Genomic DNA, 19866 nt, shown 5'->3' with positions numbered 1-19866 from the left:
ATAACAAGTAAACGTGGATCTTTTATTTGATTGGTTTTACATTTTAAATAAATGATCGAAGCAGATTTCTTCTTTAGAGTTGTATATTCGTCAATGAGAATTTGTATATTTTCACGTTTGTTCATAATTTGTTGGCATAATTTTAATATCATTTGCCGTGCAACGTGCTCTTTTATATTACACTGTCCAACAAATTGAAACTCTTTTTCGGATCTGTAATATCCAGTGGGATCTTCCTTGTAGAGTTCCCCATCCTAAATACGAATCCGGAAGTGGAATTGCTCTATCACCCTCAGTTTTCGTAAATAGTACTAATTTACGAATTTTTGTAAAATAGTACTATTTTGGGTAAAAATGAGATACTACACAAAATCTAGAAATGCTAGAAACTTCGAACTGGCCTTAAAAAATAGAAGAGAGTTTCCTGAACCGACTAGTGCAGGTAGATTCAATTTTCCTTATTTCAAGTGATTGTAAATAGCCATCAAAGTTCAAAAAAATGTCGTCGCGCGCATTTTCTTCGCTGTATTTTCGTAATTTTACAGAAAATTCGTCGTCCAGTACGAATTTACTACACAATATCAGATTCTATGGTCATTCCCGAAGAGGAAACTGTCTATTAAACGTGTCTGAGCAGAGTTCGATTCGAACAAATCAAGAAAATATAAGTGTCGTAACGAGTAGGATAATGCAATTTTAAAAAATAAGAATGTTGAAATTGGAATACAAGGGGAAAGCAGAAAATATTTATAAGTATGAATAATTGCAAAAGTAAATATATTGCAAATTAAGCAACTTTTATTTGACACTTTCATTTTTATTTTTCGAAATTCATTCAGATATTAAAATTTCTAAACTATTTTATTATTTTTCAAATTTTTCGTGAGCTTATTGCTTACATGAAAAATACCAATCAATTGTGACAGAAATATTTTGCAAAAAGCTACAAGAAATAAAGCTACGTTATTTACAAGAAAAGTATTTAAATTAGTTCTTAGATGAATGTCAAAACTGAAGAGTTCGTCAAATTTTGAATAAAATTAATTTGGATTATAAAAAAAACTTTATGTAAAATATGGAATCGATTTACCACATAATTATTGAGAAATTGTCATTGTTGGTGCATTTTAATATAGTGGCATTTGGTAAAATCAAAAGAAGACTGCTTTTCTTTTTTTCTCTGAAATAGGAAAACTATATGTATTCAAAAACCTTACCAAAATTGGTATGAAATAATATCGAAATGTTATGAAACGACTATATTAATTTCTATAAAACTGTCCTCATAGTTTTAGTAATTGATAATGGAAAAAGAAATTTATATAAATATTTGTCAAAAGTTAGTTGATTCTAGCTATACACTACTCAATTGGATATCCTATTTTCATAAGATACATTTTCACGTTCGTAGGACTACAATCGTTTACATCAATATTTAACTTTTTTCAATAAATCTAAATAGTATTAGAAATTACTACTATACTTTACACTATCGTAACACTTTTATATTTGTCGTTTATTAACGAAATCCTATTTGACTAGCATAGTTGGCTAAGAACCTTAACAAAAATCAAGATGATTCTTAAAAGTCCGTTTCAGGATTTGCTGTCTATTTGAAAACACTCACATGAAATAACTGACAAGTATGTAGATCGCGAAAGCAGTTAATTAAGACAGGCTGAATGAGCGTGTAAGGTCGTAAGTTTAAACACCGTGGGAAGCTATATACTTCCAGTGCAGGTGTTGGTAACTAGGGTTTGAGGAACAAGGAAACGTATTTGGACATCTGCGGTTCAACAAGTGTCTTTAAAGAGATACATGCACCTGTAGAAGGTACTCCTTGCAGGAAGTAACCTACGTTACGCATTTTTATTCTTTCGCTTACGCTCAGTACATGACACATCCTCTACGCAATGGTTAAATAGTTTAGTATCTGTGTGGAAGAAAAAGTTCCACGTTTCTTTCATATGCAAATGAATCGACAATTTTTCCAATCATTTATGTTCATTATAATATAACTATATTATATTATATTCCTATAAAACACACATTTACAACAAATTTGATTTGATATCTTAATTGAAACCTATAAGGTAGAATTTGTACTATTAATACAAGATTGAGTTAAAAGAAACTGCTCCTTAAAAATCGAGAACAATAATAGAATCTAAATTCATAATGAAGACCACAGGTATTAAATATTAAACACTAATGTTTAAAATATAAAAATATATAACCTATTAAATGTATAAATATAATAAACTAATACAAATATGTAACCTGTAACCTGTTCTACTTTATAATCACAGATACATTGTCGACATTTCCGGACATTAGTATCGTTACCGTCGATTTAATTTGGAGTTCATCACTGTAAGTGAATCAGCAACACAAATAAAGCAATTAAAATGATGCAAAATTATCAATCACCAAAACATTTCTCTTTTTAACTTGTCATTTTAATAGTATTACTTTTCGACAGATTATTGCAAAAATATTTCAATCAAAATATGAAGTCAAATTTTTATTTCTCGTCCTAAATATTTCGTATTTGCTATACAGGGTGTACATTTGAAAACTTTCCGTCTAAATATCTCGAAAACAACACATCGGGAAAAATGTTAACCAAAAGTTTCTCTGTTTCAAGGGGAAATACAACTGTCCTATTTATTTTTTATTTGCTGAGTGTTTTTAATAATCTAATATTTAATATAATATAATAAACTGTAATATAATAAAATATAATATAATATTATATTGAATATAATAAACAATTTTTTCAGTTTCATTCATCACTAGAAATAATGAAGAATAATTATCGTCGCATTGACGAGTTTTTAGCTGCGAGTATTTTCAGGAGATTTAATCGTTTGGTACAGTTCATTTTCAAATCTTCGATATGTTTTTTCCAGGATAACTTCTGATCAAAGGTTAGTCCTGGTATTTTCATTTTGGTGACTTCTATAATTGGAATGTTATTAAGTGTAACTGAGAGTTTCTGCTTGAAAACACCATACATTCCATTTTATTGGGTGAAAATTTGAAGCCAGATGTTATTAACCAGTTATAAAGGCTATTTAAGAAGTTTTGTATTATTTCTTTGGTAATGTTAATATTTTCCCGGTGCAGAAGATTGTAAAGTCGTCGGCAAAGAGACAGCTTTTAATTGGAGGTTTTACGTGATTAACGATGTCGTTTATTGCTATCAGAAATAATGTAACATTTAAGACCGCATCTTGAGGTGCTTCGTTTCGTATTGGCGTTTTATTGGATAGTAAGCTGTTGATCTTTACTTGAATCGATCATTTATTTAAGAAATTCTTAATGAAGTCTAATATTTTTCCTCTTATTTCCAGGTTTTATAGTATATCAGTTATTCTTTCACACCATATCATTTCGTTGACTTTTTCTAAATCATCGCTTACAACTATTACGTGAAATTGTTTTATGAATGCGTCGGTTATAAATTGTTCACGAGATACGAGATGATCTAATGTTGATCTGTTTTGGCAGAATCCACTTTGGTTTGGTGAAATTATATTGTGTTATTCTAGAAGTGTTTTAAGTCTTTAGCTGAGAACCTTTTCCATTAATTTGTAGAGCGTACAAGTTAGTGCTATTGATCTATAATTTTTGGTTCTGCTTTTGTCTTTTCCAAGTTTTAACGGATTCAGACAGGTTAAGACAGATTCCTAAATCTTTTAGCAATTTTTCGATTGTTTTATGTGGTATTTCTGGATTGACATTGAATATGGTTAACCTGATCAGGAAATAAAATTACTCCTACGGGATATAAATAAAAATGTAAGACATTTTCGAAGAATCGGTTCTAAAGACGAAGCAATGAAAAAAGAAATTCATCTACATAAAAGTGCATAAATTGCGTAAAATGCTGGCCCATTTCGTGCCTGCACTATGTGTTATCCCGTTTAAAGTCTCACTAGGTCCAGAGATATTCCGACCCCTTGAATGAGTGGTGCATGATCATGAACCTTAAAGAAAGTATCACATCATACACAATGTAAAATAGCGTTTATCTGTGCACGTGAACTTTTTTCATTGCCTTCGTGTCTAGAATCTACCCTCCGAAAATGTCCCACATTTTTCTTAACGTTCTGGATACTTAAAAAAAATAAAGTTAATAAAGTAGTTGGCATGGTTCAGAAACCGGAGAATACGTGGTCCCACAACGTTTCAAACCTAATCCTTTAGATGAGGAAGATGTTAGGTAACTTTTTAATCACATGCACAGAAAATTTTCTTGAAACCTCACGTTTTATTCCTTTTAGCACAGTCAATTGATTCAATCCTATCATTGTAGAAACTGTTTGAACAGAAAAACCTGCATGCAATGTGATAACAGTAGCTTTTTTATTCAGTAATTATTCAATACTCTTGTCTATATTGTACGACTTGACTTTCTGCAGTTAACTAACGCTTAATATGTACTGCTAAAAGAGGTATTGCTACCTACTATGTCTCTATGTAGTTGTTTCATCGTTACTGGAGTGTTGCACTAATCAAACGTTGTTTCTTTTCTTCCAATGGCTGTCAGTTCGTTAAAAAAACATCTCTTTCCGGTGCAGTTTTGCTTCTTTTCAAGGAAAATATGAAAATTTCCGAAATTATAAGCCAAAATTACAAAGATTGTTGCTTGTACATTATAGTAGTTGTCAAAAATCAAAACAATTTTACAACACCATTAATAGAGAATACCTCTTTGGCACGACTTCGATGAAATTGACGAATTCAATCAGAAACAAGGAGATTCAACCTCTAATATAGACTCCATCCCAACAGTTTCAGATGAATCATAATGTTATTGTGAAATCGCGTTAGCGTTTTCATATAATTTTCCAGTAGTATTCATTCATGTGATGCAATACATTTTTCCAGCAGAAATTGCAAGGGTATTAACATATAAGCATATCTTACAGTAATACAGTGAACGATTCTAATTACTGGGAATAAAATAAAGGTAAGTAAAAGTAGGTCAATTATCGTTCGTTATATCTATAAAATGGATATTAAAGGCATTACTGGCAATATTTGTTCTAATTCAAAATAGTAGCACATATTTCGTTTAAGACGATCATATTTTCTGAAAATCGCATTGAGAACTGAAGCGATAATATTTAACTTGAGTATACGGGAAAATATTACAACATTAGATACGACAAAATATAAAACTAGTCATTTCTAGTTTATAATCTTATATGAAATAAGATGAAGAATTAATTATACTACAGTTCATTTTCAAGCTGTCATTTAAGATATTTATTTATTACGATTTAAATAAAAATAGCATACATTAGCATACATTAGCTAATGTTATACTAACAACATGTATTTCTATACAGCCTGGTCCACGCAACTTGTGCATCTCTATAACTTCCAAAGTATGTGTTGCAAAAAAATATTTTGTATACAAAAGTTACATGATTTGAAGAGGTACACTATTTATGTAGTGCATTTATTTTTATATAGGTAGAGGGGTTTCGGAGATTTGAAGGTCAACTCTGTTTTTCTAAAAAGAATACTACATTTTTTATACCAAAATATGGAAGAATATCGAATTCTGAATAAAAAAGTATTGACATATTTGAAAATTGACCAAATGCAAATTGATTGAAGGTGACGCTGCGTCGCGTCAAAACATACGATGTACAGCGTACAGCCTGGTCGTTCGGCACTAGTGGCTAAACGGCTATACTCGCCATTGATGTAGCATAATGAATTATTTGACATTTCAAATTTCGCAGAAAATTATTCACTTCTTATTCAAGATTCAGAGTTACCATTAGTCTAACAAACAGGCAACAATCTACATATTTGTTGCTTATCATCGAATGTATAACAGTTTAAAACATAACAACTTTATCATTATATCACACTGTCACAAACATGATAGTATAGCTGTTCATTTATTTCAAACACATTTAATACAATTTTTGATAGAAAAATACGGTACTGGCATTAGAAAAACGAAATACTTTTCTGGCGGGACTTCTTTGCAATCCAGAAATAAATATAATTTACTTAATCTCAGTTTTCATTTCAAAGATTTTGGAATCCATGCAGAGTGGCACTTTCTTGCAACTTCAGAGGGCAAAAATACGTGCGATGGTGTTGGCCAGTTTTTGAAATACCTTGCAATTCGAGCCAATTTACAAAAACCACTTCAAGATCAGATCACAACACCACAAAGATTGGTTGATTGGGCGAATATTAACATTGAAAATATTAATTTTAAATTCTGCTCATTTAAAAAATATAAAGAACATTCAGAACTACTACTAGAGAGACGCGCATTAAAAGAGTTCACGGAACAAGACATTTTCATTCATGTATATCAACAGACATACTGATCTATCTGATTTATCGGCTAAAGTTTACTCTAACAGACACAATTTAAAAATTGCTCAAATTATTAAATAATTAATTATTGTATACCCCCGCATTAATGGTAGGTATAGCCATCTAGCTGCTAGTGCTGTACGACCAGGCTGCACACGGCACGCATTGACGCGATGCAACGTCATGCGTCACATTCAATTAATTTTTATTTCGTCAATTTTCAAATGTCCATATTTTTGAAAATATGTATGTAAAGAGGATGAATAGTTTCAAACTTTTCAAACTCAAAATTGTTTTAAACAATTACAAAGAAAGTGTTTATAGGAAATTTTTTCTAGACTGAAACAATGATTCTTTAGTACTCTTATATGTTCACTATAACTATCCAGAAGCATATTCTCGTGCGTATACTGGTTCGAGTTATAATTTTTTGAAAAAATCTTAGTACTACACTTTCAGTATTTGTAAGATCAACAATTTTCAAAATTTTGAAAAATCCTTCGACATATGTTTAAATATCACTAAAGACTACACATATTCAAATTTGAACAAAGCTAACAATAGCTAACGAAAAATTTTACTTTATTTCTTGAAAATGCTCGAGATGAGTGACTCTTACTGCATTTTTACGGCACTCATTGCATTTTACGACACCTAAACTAAAAGCTTGTCAACTTATTCGCTGTTACAAAATTTTATTTATCTGCCTGATAATTACGCACAAACACCGTAAATAATTTCAATACTGAATCACGAACATGATAGAAGATTGCGGACCATGATAGATTTGTCGTGTAGATAAACACTGTCACGTAAACATCGCTGTTCTTGTGAAATTTGTGATTAGATTGAATCTCGAACTTGATATTACACGAAGAAAATTTTCAAAAAATAAAGTGAAATTACTCGTTAGCTATTAGGTTTAGAACTAATAAAGATCAATATTTTTTTACTCAGAATTCGATATTCTCCTATATTTTGGTGTAAAAAATATTGCATATCATTTAAAAAACAAAGTTGACCTTCAAATCTCCAAAATGTCTCCAGCTATAAAAAAATAAATGTACTACGTAGTATACCTTTTTAAATCGTGTAACTTATATATACAACATTTTTTGTGTAACCCATACCTAGGAAGGTATAGAGGTGCACAAGTTGCGTGGACCACCCCGTATAAAAAAAAATATTTGTTGACATGTACACAAATAACCAGTTTTAGCCAGAAACTATAAAGTAGATGCACGATATTGGTTTCCACAACAACGTATCTGAATTACAGCAGGGGATAAATTGCTACTTTCAAATAAACAGCCTTGGTATACTAAAACATTTCAGAAAATCTCGAGTTCATATCTTAACTTAAACTGCGAGTTGCAGTTCCGAAATCCATCAGGATTTTCCAAAAGCTCGACTAAAGAAGTCTCGAAATCAGTTCTTGATCCGTGGTCATCTTGCTCTGACAGCAATATTTGAAACAATGCTCGCGACACGCTTACATCGTGTAACCAACATCCCCTTCGAACTCGTCGGGCCGCATCGGCTAGCAGTTAAAGGTTAAAAGCGTTTTTCCGCTACTTTCCCCGTCCCATATCGGATGTACTTTCGGGGCTGCGAGGGCCTGCTTAAAAAAGGCGGCGAAAGACAAATGCGCGACGTCGTCGGCGCACTCAGTGCATCCCGATGCACGGGCGGGATTGATGTACCCTTCTCTCTCGTACTGCGTGTGCGTGCACACAGCTGACGTATGGAATGGAACCGAGTAAATATATCTTAACTGCATTCGGCTGTATATTGATGGGAGGTCCGCTGAGTGTGTTGTGTCTAACAGCTCCTACCTTCTTCACCGCGCGTGTTGCGTCCCGCATTTTACCCAAATCTACCGGGTGACTCATAACGGGCGTCACTTAAATGTCAGTTGCCGATTTTAATGAAACTTTGGGAATTTGTCGAAAAACTGAAAATTTTCAACGCGTAGTTTTTATAAACAAACATCCATGTCTGGGGAATAATAGTAGTCCTTGAAAACAGTTATGATAGCGCTTTCGGTTTTTGAAACAGTTGTCCCAGTAATTATAAAGCTATTATAAGTTAAAAATCCAAAAAATTGAGTTTTTAAAAATTACGGAAGAATTGTTGTAAAATAACTATGAAGTAAATGTAGGTTATATTTTAGGCCTTTCGTCAATAATGAAAAGATCAAAATTATGTTTTAATTATATCCAGCTACAAGGTTAGTAACGAAAAAGAAATACAAAGATATAGCCGATTATATTTGATCAATATGTCATATTTTAGAGTGTTTAAAATATCATAAAGTAAAAACTCTATTATTGAGGTAGAATATTAATAGAGATTAATTATGCAAAATTACAACTATAACATATCTAAATGAACATAGTTGTCTTCAACATATTTTGTTCATAAAATTCCTTATTTTTTATCATCGTTAGGCACAGGTTAGAATATGGTACTATTGTTAAAAATAGTGTAGGTAAGTCATTTTTTGTTTTGTGAAATATGAATACTTAATACAACCAATTGTAAAAGTTTAAAAATGTACTTCGAAATACAAAATGGATGATTTACATAACTTTCATAATCACCGGCACAATTGCCGACATAATTAAATATGAAAAATTAGAAAACAATTTTTTAATGCTGTAGCAATAAATCTGAACGTTGCGCTTACCTGATTTTCTGTGTTATTAACTGCAAAATACCCAAGGACCTGGAATAGTTCGGACAGGATGTAAGTACCACTAGTGTTCTGTGCAGAACCAATTTCTGGTTTCTGCGATATTGGATCCCTTGATAATCGAGTTATCACATGACTAGCTATTAAACGCCACTGTAAGCTGGTGCCTTCTGCTCCTAAGAGATTCTGAAATCAGAAGATTATGTTACTGATGGAAGTTCATAGATGTGCAAGAATACTTATCCTGGTTGTTTGTTCAGGACAAATTACAATGTGACAATGACTAAAAATAGTAAACAATTTTCATTTATTGATGATTCTTGATGATTTTTACGTATCCCTAATGTTCATTTCCTTTATTTTTTATTTTCATAAATAAGATAATGTAAAACCGAGGATCAGTTGCGTCGAATAGGCAAGTAATTGATAACAGTAGATATTTCATATGTTATATTATTTAAATACTCTTATATAAAATCCCTGGCGATGTCATATTTCCAGTACGAATATTTATTCTTAATTCTATTACGCGTCTAAGGGACGAGCAGATATCAATGTTCTCAAATCCAGAAACAAACATAAAAGCTCAAATGACAGTCCCAATTCAATACAGATAGATTCCCGTGGAAATTGAAGGTCTGTCCCGTTGCTTCTGAACTACATCGCCAGTAAGTCAAAGGGAATAGACAATAAACGTTGGTTTTTCGACCGACACCGACTGTTGAGACCGCAAGGATAATCGGGGCAGGGTGTCCCCTGAGGCCCAGCAGGCTCTCCTCGGGGACCCGTGTCCCTAGCTAGCCTTTATGGTTTTTATAAACGGGGGCGCGAGGTCTCGATTCAATTCGTGGTTTGATCATTACAGACTTCGTAGGAGGGCTTTCTATCTTGACAGACCCCTTGAATTCGCGATATCTCCATCACCGTCTGTATGCTACTGGATCTAATGATGGTGCTAGCATTGACGATTGCTTTGAATGTACCTACATCTACATATATAATGTAGAAATTCTGGAAATATTTTATTCTCTTTAATGAAGAGAGCGAGAATATTGTGGGCGCAGGGAGCTGTCCATTTAAGAAAGGAGAATTCTGTTGTATTCCAAGTTTAGTAGTGTAGAAATAAAATTGGTGTTAAAAACTTCTGAGTTTTATGCGTTTTAAAATGTGGGATTTATATGTCTTATTTTAATTTGTTAACTACATAACATTATTTTGCGTGAATTTTGAATTTTATTTGAAATTTGCAGAACTCATGAAATTAGTAATGTACGTGGAGTAGAAATAAATGTAAGCTTAAAGGGTGAAGATGATTCCCATTTAGATTCTATTTCTTTAGTCGTGTTTATAATAATATGAATTTACATCAAGTTTCTCATTTCACTCATAACTTTGTCAACAGTAGTTATTAATTTTGCATATATTACTCGAATTCAGTGTAATATCATTAACCCGAAACCAACAATCATACATACAACTTATGCACAGCAAATAACATAATTTCCTCTAATTTTTTGCGAATAAATTTTTTTTAAGCTCCTGGTTCCTCGATTATTTGTAATAACTACTAAACAAACTACAAACAGCTGAATTACAATTACAGCTGAAAATTTAGAGTATCGTTTAGGCGGCTATGCCATACGACTACAACAAATCCATATTTGAAAACTTTAAAAAAACTTTCCAACGGCGATGATTAAACCCAGTAGGTATTCGTAAACGTCATTTCAATATGGCGACTTTTGCTTCGTATTCTCCCCGATAAGAGTTTGATTCAAATCTCAAAGTGTCTCTTTATAACATTTATAATCAGTTCTAAATAACATAGAAATTTACCTGTAATCTTTGAAGATTCAATCCCGCCATAGACTTAAGCAGTCTTAGGCTTCGAACAACTAAAAGTCTTGTAGGCTGAGATATCGTAATTTGATTGGAAGTTGGCGAGGATCCTTTCTGATTTTGCGGGGCCAGCGCAACTGCAGCGTAAAGTGCGCCAATTGCACCTGCAGCTTCAGTTGAAGACAGAACTGAGAGTAAATGCGATTCGACACTCGTCTGTTCCACGCTGTTGTTACTACCACTGTTCTCGTGAACGTTCCCAACCTCCGGATCCGCTGACTTTCTTAAATGGCAGCATATGCGGAAGATAAGATCGTACGCAGATATCAAAAGTGGCGATTCTTGATCCTGCTCTATGAAGAAATCGGTTTCGATCAGAGCGCGACTGTGACGAGATACTCGATCTACCAGTCCACCTGCCACCAGGTATCTGAAAGAAAAAACACATTGACATGAATGTAGCGAGAAAGTAAAATCTGTTCTTGAAAAAATAATGGAGAATCCAGCAACAGCTTTACTTGGAATACTACAATTCACAATGAGTCGAACGAAAAAAGTTTAGAGACGAAAATCAAATTTCAATTTTCTATCATTTATTTATACATATTCCAACAGATTAAAAAAATTCGAATTTTTCAAACATTCTAACACATCTGAATATATTCTAACATTTTTGGCACAATTTCACACAAGAAATGTAAATTTGAATAGTTATACTAGCTATTAAGAATTTTTCAGGAAGAATCTTCTAACTTGAAAGATTTTTTAATAAATTGAAAACTTATTCTTTTCTTTGAGCTGCGCCAGAAATATTACGTTTAATATTTCTTTATATAAGAATTTAATATTTCTGTATTAAAAAGTTGGGAACAGCAAATTGTTCTGTGATCTTTCGCAGAATACATCTAAGAATATATTTCATCATAAGATTGCCGAGAAATTTTGGAGAATAATTTGAAAAAACTTGATTAGGATTAGCAAATATGGGCCACTCTAAATTATTAATGAAACTTTAACAAAACGGAGAGAGAGAAAATTGATACTAAATGTGGACAAAATTTTATTTCATTTGGAAGAATACAATATGTGAAGTTATTAGCAAGTATGGTAGTTGACTGAATTTCTAATGCTATTTTAAATCATCTATTTTCATATTTTACAGTTATCAAAAATTTCATTCGTTAGAAAGATTTTCCTTAGCGAACGCTTCATCACTCTTTCTACTTGCAGAACGAATTTACTAAAAAGAGCAGTTAAAAGAAAACCTTTTAAAATATTCCCGTATTTGTATTTCAATTTAAATTTGTCGGTAGTGCTTTTCGTGAAATATAGAATATTTGAAATAATTGGATGGATAATTTTTTAATAGATTTGAGAACAAACATTCTTTTAATGCTGGCGTTATAGCCCGCTACAAAATTGAAACGTCATAAAACATGCGTATAATTTTATGTAAAAATGAAAATTTAACTGATACTAAATATGAAATAGTAGGTCTGTCTAAGCATATCTTTCCGTGAATATTTCTACTTAAATTAATCAGAGAACTATAAGTACTACTCTTTTAACGTGAAGGAACACTCTACTGAAATATATGTAGACAATTCCAGGATTTGTTAGTATGCTCAGCCCCAATTTAATGGAACAAACCGTCAGACCACTTTAAAAGGTGGGTTTTCGATATTTACGTCATGGAACAATACGTGAATTAGATTTAAAAAAATAACCGTACAAGGGGGATCGAACTCATAACCTTCCGTTGTGAAATAATGGTTTTTCGCACTGACACAAAATAACTTCCGCGAGAACGGTTTCAATTTAGATGTTCTCATTTACAAATTTCGATTACTTACAAATAATAAATAGCAACGTGAAATATTGCAACAGCAAGCTATATTTACAAGACTAATCCATTCAGATGTAATTCGCACTTTCGCACACAATATGGCGGGTATCTGACTTCGCGGATCATCTTTAGTTATGCTATTTTTGTCCAATTTAATAATCAATTAACGGCGTATAGCATAACTAAGACTATTAACAATAATAATAAGACTATTAACTTTTCTTAAAATAACTTATTCCAGTACACAATTTCACACGAAACGCGGATAATCTTTAAATGCAATCATTTCTTTTACAATGAAAAAATTCCAAATTCCAAAATATACGTATTTTATGTTGAGGTTTGTAGTACTCACTTTCAAATTTATGGAAGAATTGATTAATATTTAATCTGGAAAATTAGCAAAAATATTTTTTAAACAGATAGGTATTTTCAAAAACTGTTTACACAGGCTGATTTCTCGTTTAAAATCAAGTAATGGTCTAATTTACTTTTTTCGCCTATGTTAAATAATTTATGTGATATTAGATAAAATATGTACTCCATCCTCAATGTTGAAGTGAATTTCATCCCTTTAATATGGATACCATCAGATAAAAAAAAGTACCTGTCGAATATCTTTGGTCATTCACTTACACTTCGGGTTATTCCCCTTTTAGTTGTAACATTTTCCAAGTTATCTATTTTGTAAACTATTATTCAATTATACTTATTCTTATGTTTATTCTTGTTTACTTAAATCTATATCTATTTCTTCTGTCTCATCTAAACAATAAGATATGTATAACTATCTCGCGTGTGCTGTACCATCTTGAATATCTCGCATACATTTTGTGATAGAAAGAAATGTTAGAGGGGAATGCTTGATTCAAAGGGGCAAATGTTGTGATATGCAAAGAATCTGTCTGCCGGGTGGTTACGTCAAGTTGGAGTTAAGCACACGAACACATTCTTGAATTGATTAAATTGACCTATAACCTCTATAAATGTAATTTATTTTAAAAAATAGTAATTCCAGTCCTCTAATTAATTTAATTAAAAACAGTCACGGCAAGAAATACTTAGACAGACCTGCGATTTCATATGTAGTGTCAACTAAACTTTCATCTTATACCTAAACGAATGTTTTCTGAAGTCAAAGTTTTACGGTGGTCTCTCTGCTTATTACATACTTCGAAAAAATATCAATGACAATAATTCGAATTTTACTAATCAAAAGTATAATATTAAAGAATGCAAAAAGCAGTATGTACATAGATACCGACAAGGAAGTTGTTAGATAGAAAATCAATGTCACTCATCAAACTTGCCAATGTGTCCGTAATTTAAATATATGTACGTATATACATATACATGTAACTGCTCTGCTTCAAATGGGTCTATACCCATATGTATATATTCTGATTTAGGGTTAACTGTGATTTTCGTCGATGTATACAGTAAAAGTTCCAAAGAACAAATTCAAAGAAATAATACGATGATTACGTTTTTATACTAGGTTACCCAGATCTGCAGTACAAATTTTGCTCCCCTAAATATTCCAATTGCTTAAGAGTAATTTTCAAAGTTACATTGAACCAGGACTAAATACTGCACGATTATCGAATACTCTATCTACTTTGTGGAAGATATTTTTTTGAACTTTTTATAAAGGATAATCCTGATATGTGGATATGTACCAACAAATCTAGGAAGGATGCTGTTGGTAGGATGCGCGGTAAAGTGCGACAGAGTGAGGGTTTCGCCTGCAGCCTATTGTGTGTCACAGTATGACGAATAGAGAAATTTAGTTTATGTATTCCCTTATATTTATGCTTCTAAAATATGTATTTTTTGTTTTAATTTTCTCATATTCATGTTCAACGTTAATTGATAGTTAATACATCTTTATGATACGACCTATTTAGAGATTTATTTTATCCCAACAGGTGTTAATCAGTTCCAAAATGAAAGGATGAATTGACCAAATGGTAAGGATATTCATGTAAAGCGGACGTCTAAGATATGACATGTTTAAAATACATCTAAAATAAAGTTATTTATTGGATCGCTAAAACCGAAAGTGTAAAAATATAACGCAGTAATTCTCTCATAATTTTGCGACATTCATCATAAATGAAAATCATATAGATTTTTTCACTTTCGTATAACATATTTCCCAAGATCTATACTTTGAGCGATAAATAAATTTTAACTAGTTAGTAAGTACAGATAATGCTATGTGTGATTTAATGTTTATTTATATTCAGTGATACGGTTGAATGATTACAAGAGCGGTGTTAACAAGATACCAACATGCAGAGAAGACACGAAGGAACGTATAACAAGAATTGCCTTGAAACAATTTACTATTATAGTTCACCTTGTGTAATCTCGAATGACCTTGTATCATAGGTCATTGTATTCGTCTCGACATGCTCTATCAGACTGTAAATAAAAATCATACCACTTCATTAAAAAAAAACAAGTTTGACCTTTATGTCTCCTCTACACCTTCACTCATAAAAAAAGTATTGACATCAGATCATGTCTCCCTTAAAACTAAGCAACACTGATCTGACACTTTTTTTTCCACTGTAAGAAGCAAGTAAGTTATTCTGATGACCTGTTTTAAATGTCCCATCCTGTATGAATATTATAATCAATAGTATACAGTGAATGTACACCATCGAATTTTGATGTGTTATGTTCTGTTTAAATTGAAAAATGATTTATACTTTATAGAACATTATTTATTACATAATTGTAGACTATTAATAAAAAGAAATGTAATATCAGTATGGTTCTTATTAACGTTGTTCCTATCCTAAAGTACAAAGTGACTAAAATGTTTATACTATACATATCTTTCTAGGGTTAATCCTGATTCTAAGAGAATGTTGTACATTTGTTAGCAACTCATCAGCGCTCGTCTCGGTGAAATACCTTTGCGATACATCGCGAATCAATTGTTCATCAATTCTAGCTGTATTTCAGCTCAACAAGCTTGACTTACGTTCGAATTGGCAAGCGATTGCAGTCAAAGAGACATATCGTGTCCCGTCCGCGGCAGCGAAATGTGCATATGGGTACCAATAGGTCCTGGTGTCGTAAAAACGGCAAGGGGATGGAACGGGACGAAGGGAGGAAAAAAAACAGTGTATTGCTTACAGGACAGCATGTGCGACGGCGTAACACGAGAGGATTATAACATCAGTGGGTAATTCTGCGCGCACGGGCTGAGAGAAGAGGGAACAAGCGTCGGCGCATGCGATGCTCATTCTATCGGGTTGCTGTATATGTTTTTCTTTTCTCCTACGGCACCCTTCCACCCTTCCTTTCACTCGTGGCCCCTCCAACGACCGGCCTGACGAGGGTGCGCGCCTGTCAGTGCATATTATCGCCGCCCCTTCCCACCGAAACATTGACATGCTCGCTCCTATACGGGGCTACAGCCGATGAGTATTGGAATATGGAGTACATAGTTCGCTGGAAGGCCAACTGTCTCCTCTAATCATAACTAGCTGCAAGCTAATCCAACGCCACTGAACTCGACACGCATACTTCTCTGAAACTGTTGTCTGTGAGGGGGGCTGGCGAGAACTTTTTTGAGCGTAACCCTTACCGAACCTGAAAGTAGAGCTCCGTCACGATGCCCTCCGATTGATATGTCACGAGCCAGGTCCTTGGGGCGAGTTATTAATTACAAGCGATTGAAGGTGCGCCTGTTTAAAACGATGTTCAATGAGACGAAAATGGACACTAGACGCTTATAATGCGACCAATTTTAGCACTTGTCCACTATTGTACACTATTCGGGTCAATTTCACCCGAAATTCTGAAGAACGTCTATTTAAGCAATGTACCGGGTAAAGGAAAATGCATTTGGTGTTGTTTTCTACGAGGTACAGACACATGTTACTCTAGTACTGTTCAGATCAATTTAACCCGAATGAGGACTCTGCTTTCTTTTTGAAAGAATGACCACCTACACGTATGTGCACATTTACTTAAGTAGATATATTACTTATTTCACTTCTTCGAAAATTTTCTATTAGCTATTTATAATCTAGGCATAAAACAGACTTTATTTGGAAGTAATCCAAAACTATAATGTTGCACGTCTTTTCAAATTCATAGTAGTACTTTCTGGAAACTTTCTAATAGACGCTACTTTAATTGCATACTGCAATTTTACTAAAAGTATTGCAGACAGGTTGAATCAATTGGTGATAATATATACTTATCATCAAACGAATCATTGGTATAAAGACATTGTTTCATTATATGTTTCGCATATCTGCTTTTCACAAATATCGTACCTATGCTATAAAAGTGACACAACTCAGAAAACGTAGTTTATAAATTATGACCATAAAACAGGTTAATGTAATGTATATTTTGACAAACGTATTTTTTTGAGCTGGGTTACTTTTATTGGAATACTGTACAATTTTATAAACGTGAGTAGTTCCTAAATGAATTAGTTTACGATTTGATAATATCATACATTATATGTGTCGGATTGTACTATCTAGAAATGAATTCCCGTTGGAAGCGAAGTGAAAGGTCCGAGAAAATAATCAATAATCTCATCAATGCACTTTATTATGCATGTGTATATCGTGGAGCTGCAAAATCAACAACGATAAGAACAGAACGATAAGAAAGACAGACAGAAAGGCAAGTGGGTATAGTCTGCTTTTCATATAAAAATTATGTATACAATAAAAACCACTCTCTATTCCTTCTGAAAATGCATTAATAAATTTCAGTTTATACAGTGTGCTTCAGAAATACATGACAATTCTTCAAAAGATGAATTTACACACTAAAATGAGCAAAAAATGTTATATGAACATATGTCCTGTATACCTTACTACTCTGGTTATGAATGATTAAAGAAAATGTTTGAAATGACCACCGCGTGCCTTAACACACGCTACTGCACGCCATACAATTAACATCCGGTTTCGCACAGGCTCGAAAATATTAGGTGTTCCTCGAGTAGTCCTTAATTGCAGTTTGTGCACGTTAGTCACTTGCATTGAATACTCAATAAATTTTAAATGACCCTAGATTAAACATTTTAAATGGTAAAAACTAATAGGTGACAGACACTTTCGAACATTTTCTTTGATCATCCATAACTCGAACGGTAACGTATGAAGGACATATGTTCATATAACATTTTTCACTTATTTTAGTGCATCAAGTATCAAGTGTACAATATCAAGTATCAAGTGTACAATATCTATCAAATATCTTGTATTTAGACATCATAATTTAGTTTTAGATTAACACTTTCAGTTAGTTTCTATATTATTTTTTGTGATAAATCACTTATTATGAATGGAGTCGAGATTTATTTGAATATTCCTTTTCTGTGGATGTAGGTCAATTTGACCCGAACGAATAAACAATCGAAAATGTTTATGTAATAACAATTTTAACCTTGTTTTCAATGAAATTTTATAATACTATTACACATAATACTAAATATCTAAGTATATTGACATTTATAATTTTTATCATTTTTAAATATAGATACTTAATTTAATATGAGTTACTTTGCTTTACTTGAGATGAGTGATTTCAATGCTTGGTTAGTAGGGAATAAGAATCAAAGAATATTTTGGTTCAGATAATCAAAACTTGTTATACTCCTGGGAATGATCATTCACGCGTATACGTATACGTATGGCACTATATCTAGATTGGCGGAAAACATTGTTTGAAATAAATATACTTCCTTGATAGAAGGATGTCAATTATAATAAAGTTTACCTCCACGAATAAGTTTTTATTTACGTAGTAGATATACCAGTCTTTAAAGGACGAATATGCAAATTTACAAAAAATACCGATTTACTGTGTCATTTTACAATTGTAAATTTATATTTTCTAAGTATTTTAAATACTGCAATAGAAATCACCGTTATGTTATACCTATTAAACTTTACTTTGTAAACGTATTTTTGATACATTATGCCGTAAACGAAGGTTAGCTATTTTCAATAAATTTTTCCTTTTTTCTTTTCATTTTTTCCATTTTTCTTTTACATTTACATAATAAGTCTCTTTCATATTACAGAATACATGCATTCGTTGTTTATAATTTTCTGAGTAACTTACATTTTTGAAAACACATAATTTGTGTAAGTATATAAAAAAAGGTAATTAAAAAAATATTTTTTTGAGACAAGGAACCGTAGCTAGTGCTTAGAAGAACCACAATTTGGCCGCCCTTGGTATAATTCCTTGATACGTAGGGGAGAAAGGGAAACTTAAGCTGCATTGCTTCGATGATGGAAGCAACGAGTACAATGGGCGAACACGAACAGGCGTTAATACCGATACTTTCAATAGTATACCAAGGGATTGCGTAAATACGGTAATAAAATGCAACGGGATGCGCGCTTGCATTAGAATTACTCGAATTGTCGCTACACCTCTTAACCTATAATAACATGAATAATAGCACAAGAGGGGACGTCGCGCTGTACCGTGTCCTTACTGGATGTAATAATTCTACTCAGAGGAGTTGATCCGCCTACCATCCGCTCTGCCCAGGAATCTATACAGTCAATATAATTCATAAGTAAATAAGTTGATTCCTCGATCTAGACTCTAAACTTACGTTGATTCATTTTTCAGAGGAATTTTTCATTTTCCAATAGAATGTCGTTCAAGGATGTTCAATATTATTCAAAATTCTAGTTTGCTCAGCTTTTGATGCTTAAGTAGTAGGTACAACACTGAGGTAACTGAGAAAAATATTTTGATACTGTAATTACTTAGTTTCTTTTTTGCTTTACGTCTTTGAATATCGTAATAAATACATAAATGATTTCAATCGAGAGAAAATAAAGAAACTTTTGCATTAGCAGAATAGAAATTGTCAAACAAAAATAAAAGTCAAACAAAATAAATGAGAAGTCTTAGTACTCAACCGGATGTAGTCAATAACTGTTGAAAAGGAATTTAATAGGATATCTTAGTCCAGAAAAAACACACAATTCCATTACAATTTTCCTTCAATTAGCTTTATAATCAATTACATATTTTGTGTAGAAAATAGATTTAAGCTGAATTGATATCAAATAAAAATAAGCCGATTATTTGTTAAATCGATTATGTATTTTAAATA

General features: G+C 32.4%; 1 protein-coding gene across 1 annotated transcript in view; it reads right to left on the bottom strand.

Moving 5' to 3' along the window:
- The window catches only part of Ssp3 (short spindle 3), a 113299-nt gene that overhangs the window by 10305 nt on the left and 83128 nt on the right, over window positions 1-19866 (bottom strand). The window contains exons 11-12 of the mRNA XM_076391727.1: window positions 10889-11321; window positions 9047-9238 (exon numbers count right to left, since the gene is read on the bottom strand). Coding sequence (XP_076247842.1) covers window positions 9047-9238; window positions 10889-11321 — 625 coding nt within the window. The remainder of the gene's footprint in view (window positions 1-9046; window positions 9239-10888; window positions 11322-19866) is intronic.

The sequence above is a fragment of the Calliopsis andreniformis genome, unplaced genomic scaffold, assembly GCF_051401765.1.
Source record: "Calliopsis andreniformis isolate RMS-2024a unplaced genomic scaffold, iyCalAndr_principal scaffold0048, whole genome shotgun sequence".
Taxonomy (NCBI): Eukaryota; Metazoa; Arthropoda; class Insecta; order Hymenoptera; family Andrenidae; genus Calliopsis; species Calliopsis andreniformis.
Note: the sequence above shows the minus strand (reverse complement) of the source record. Positions and strands in the feature narration are given on the sequence as shown.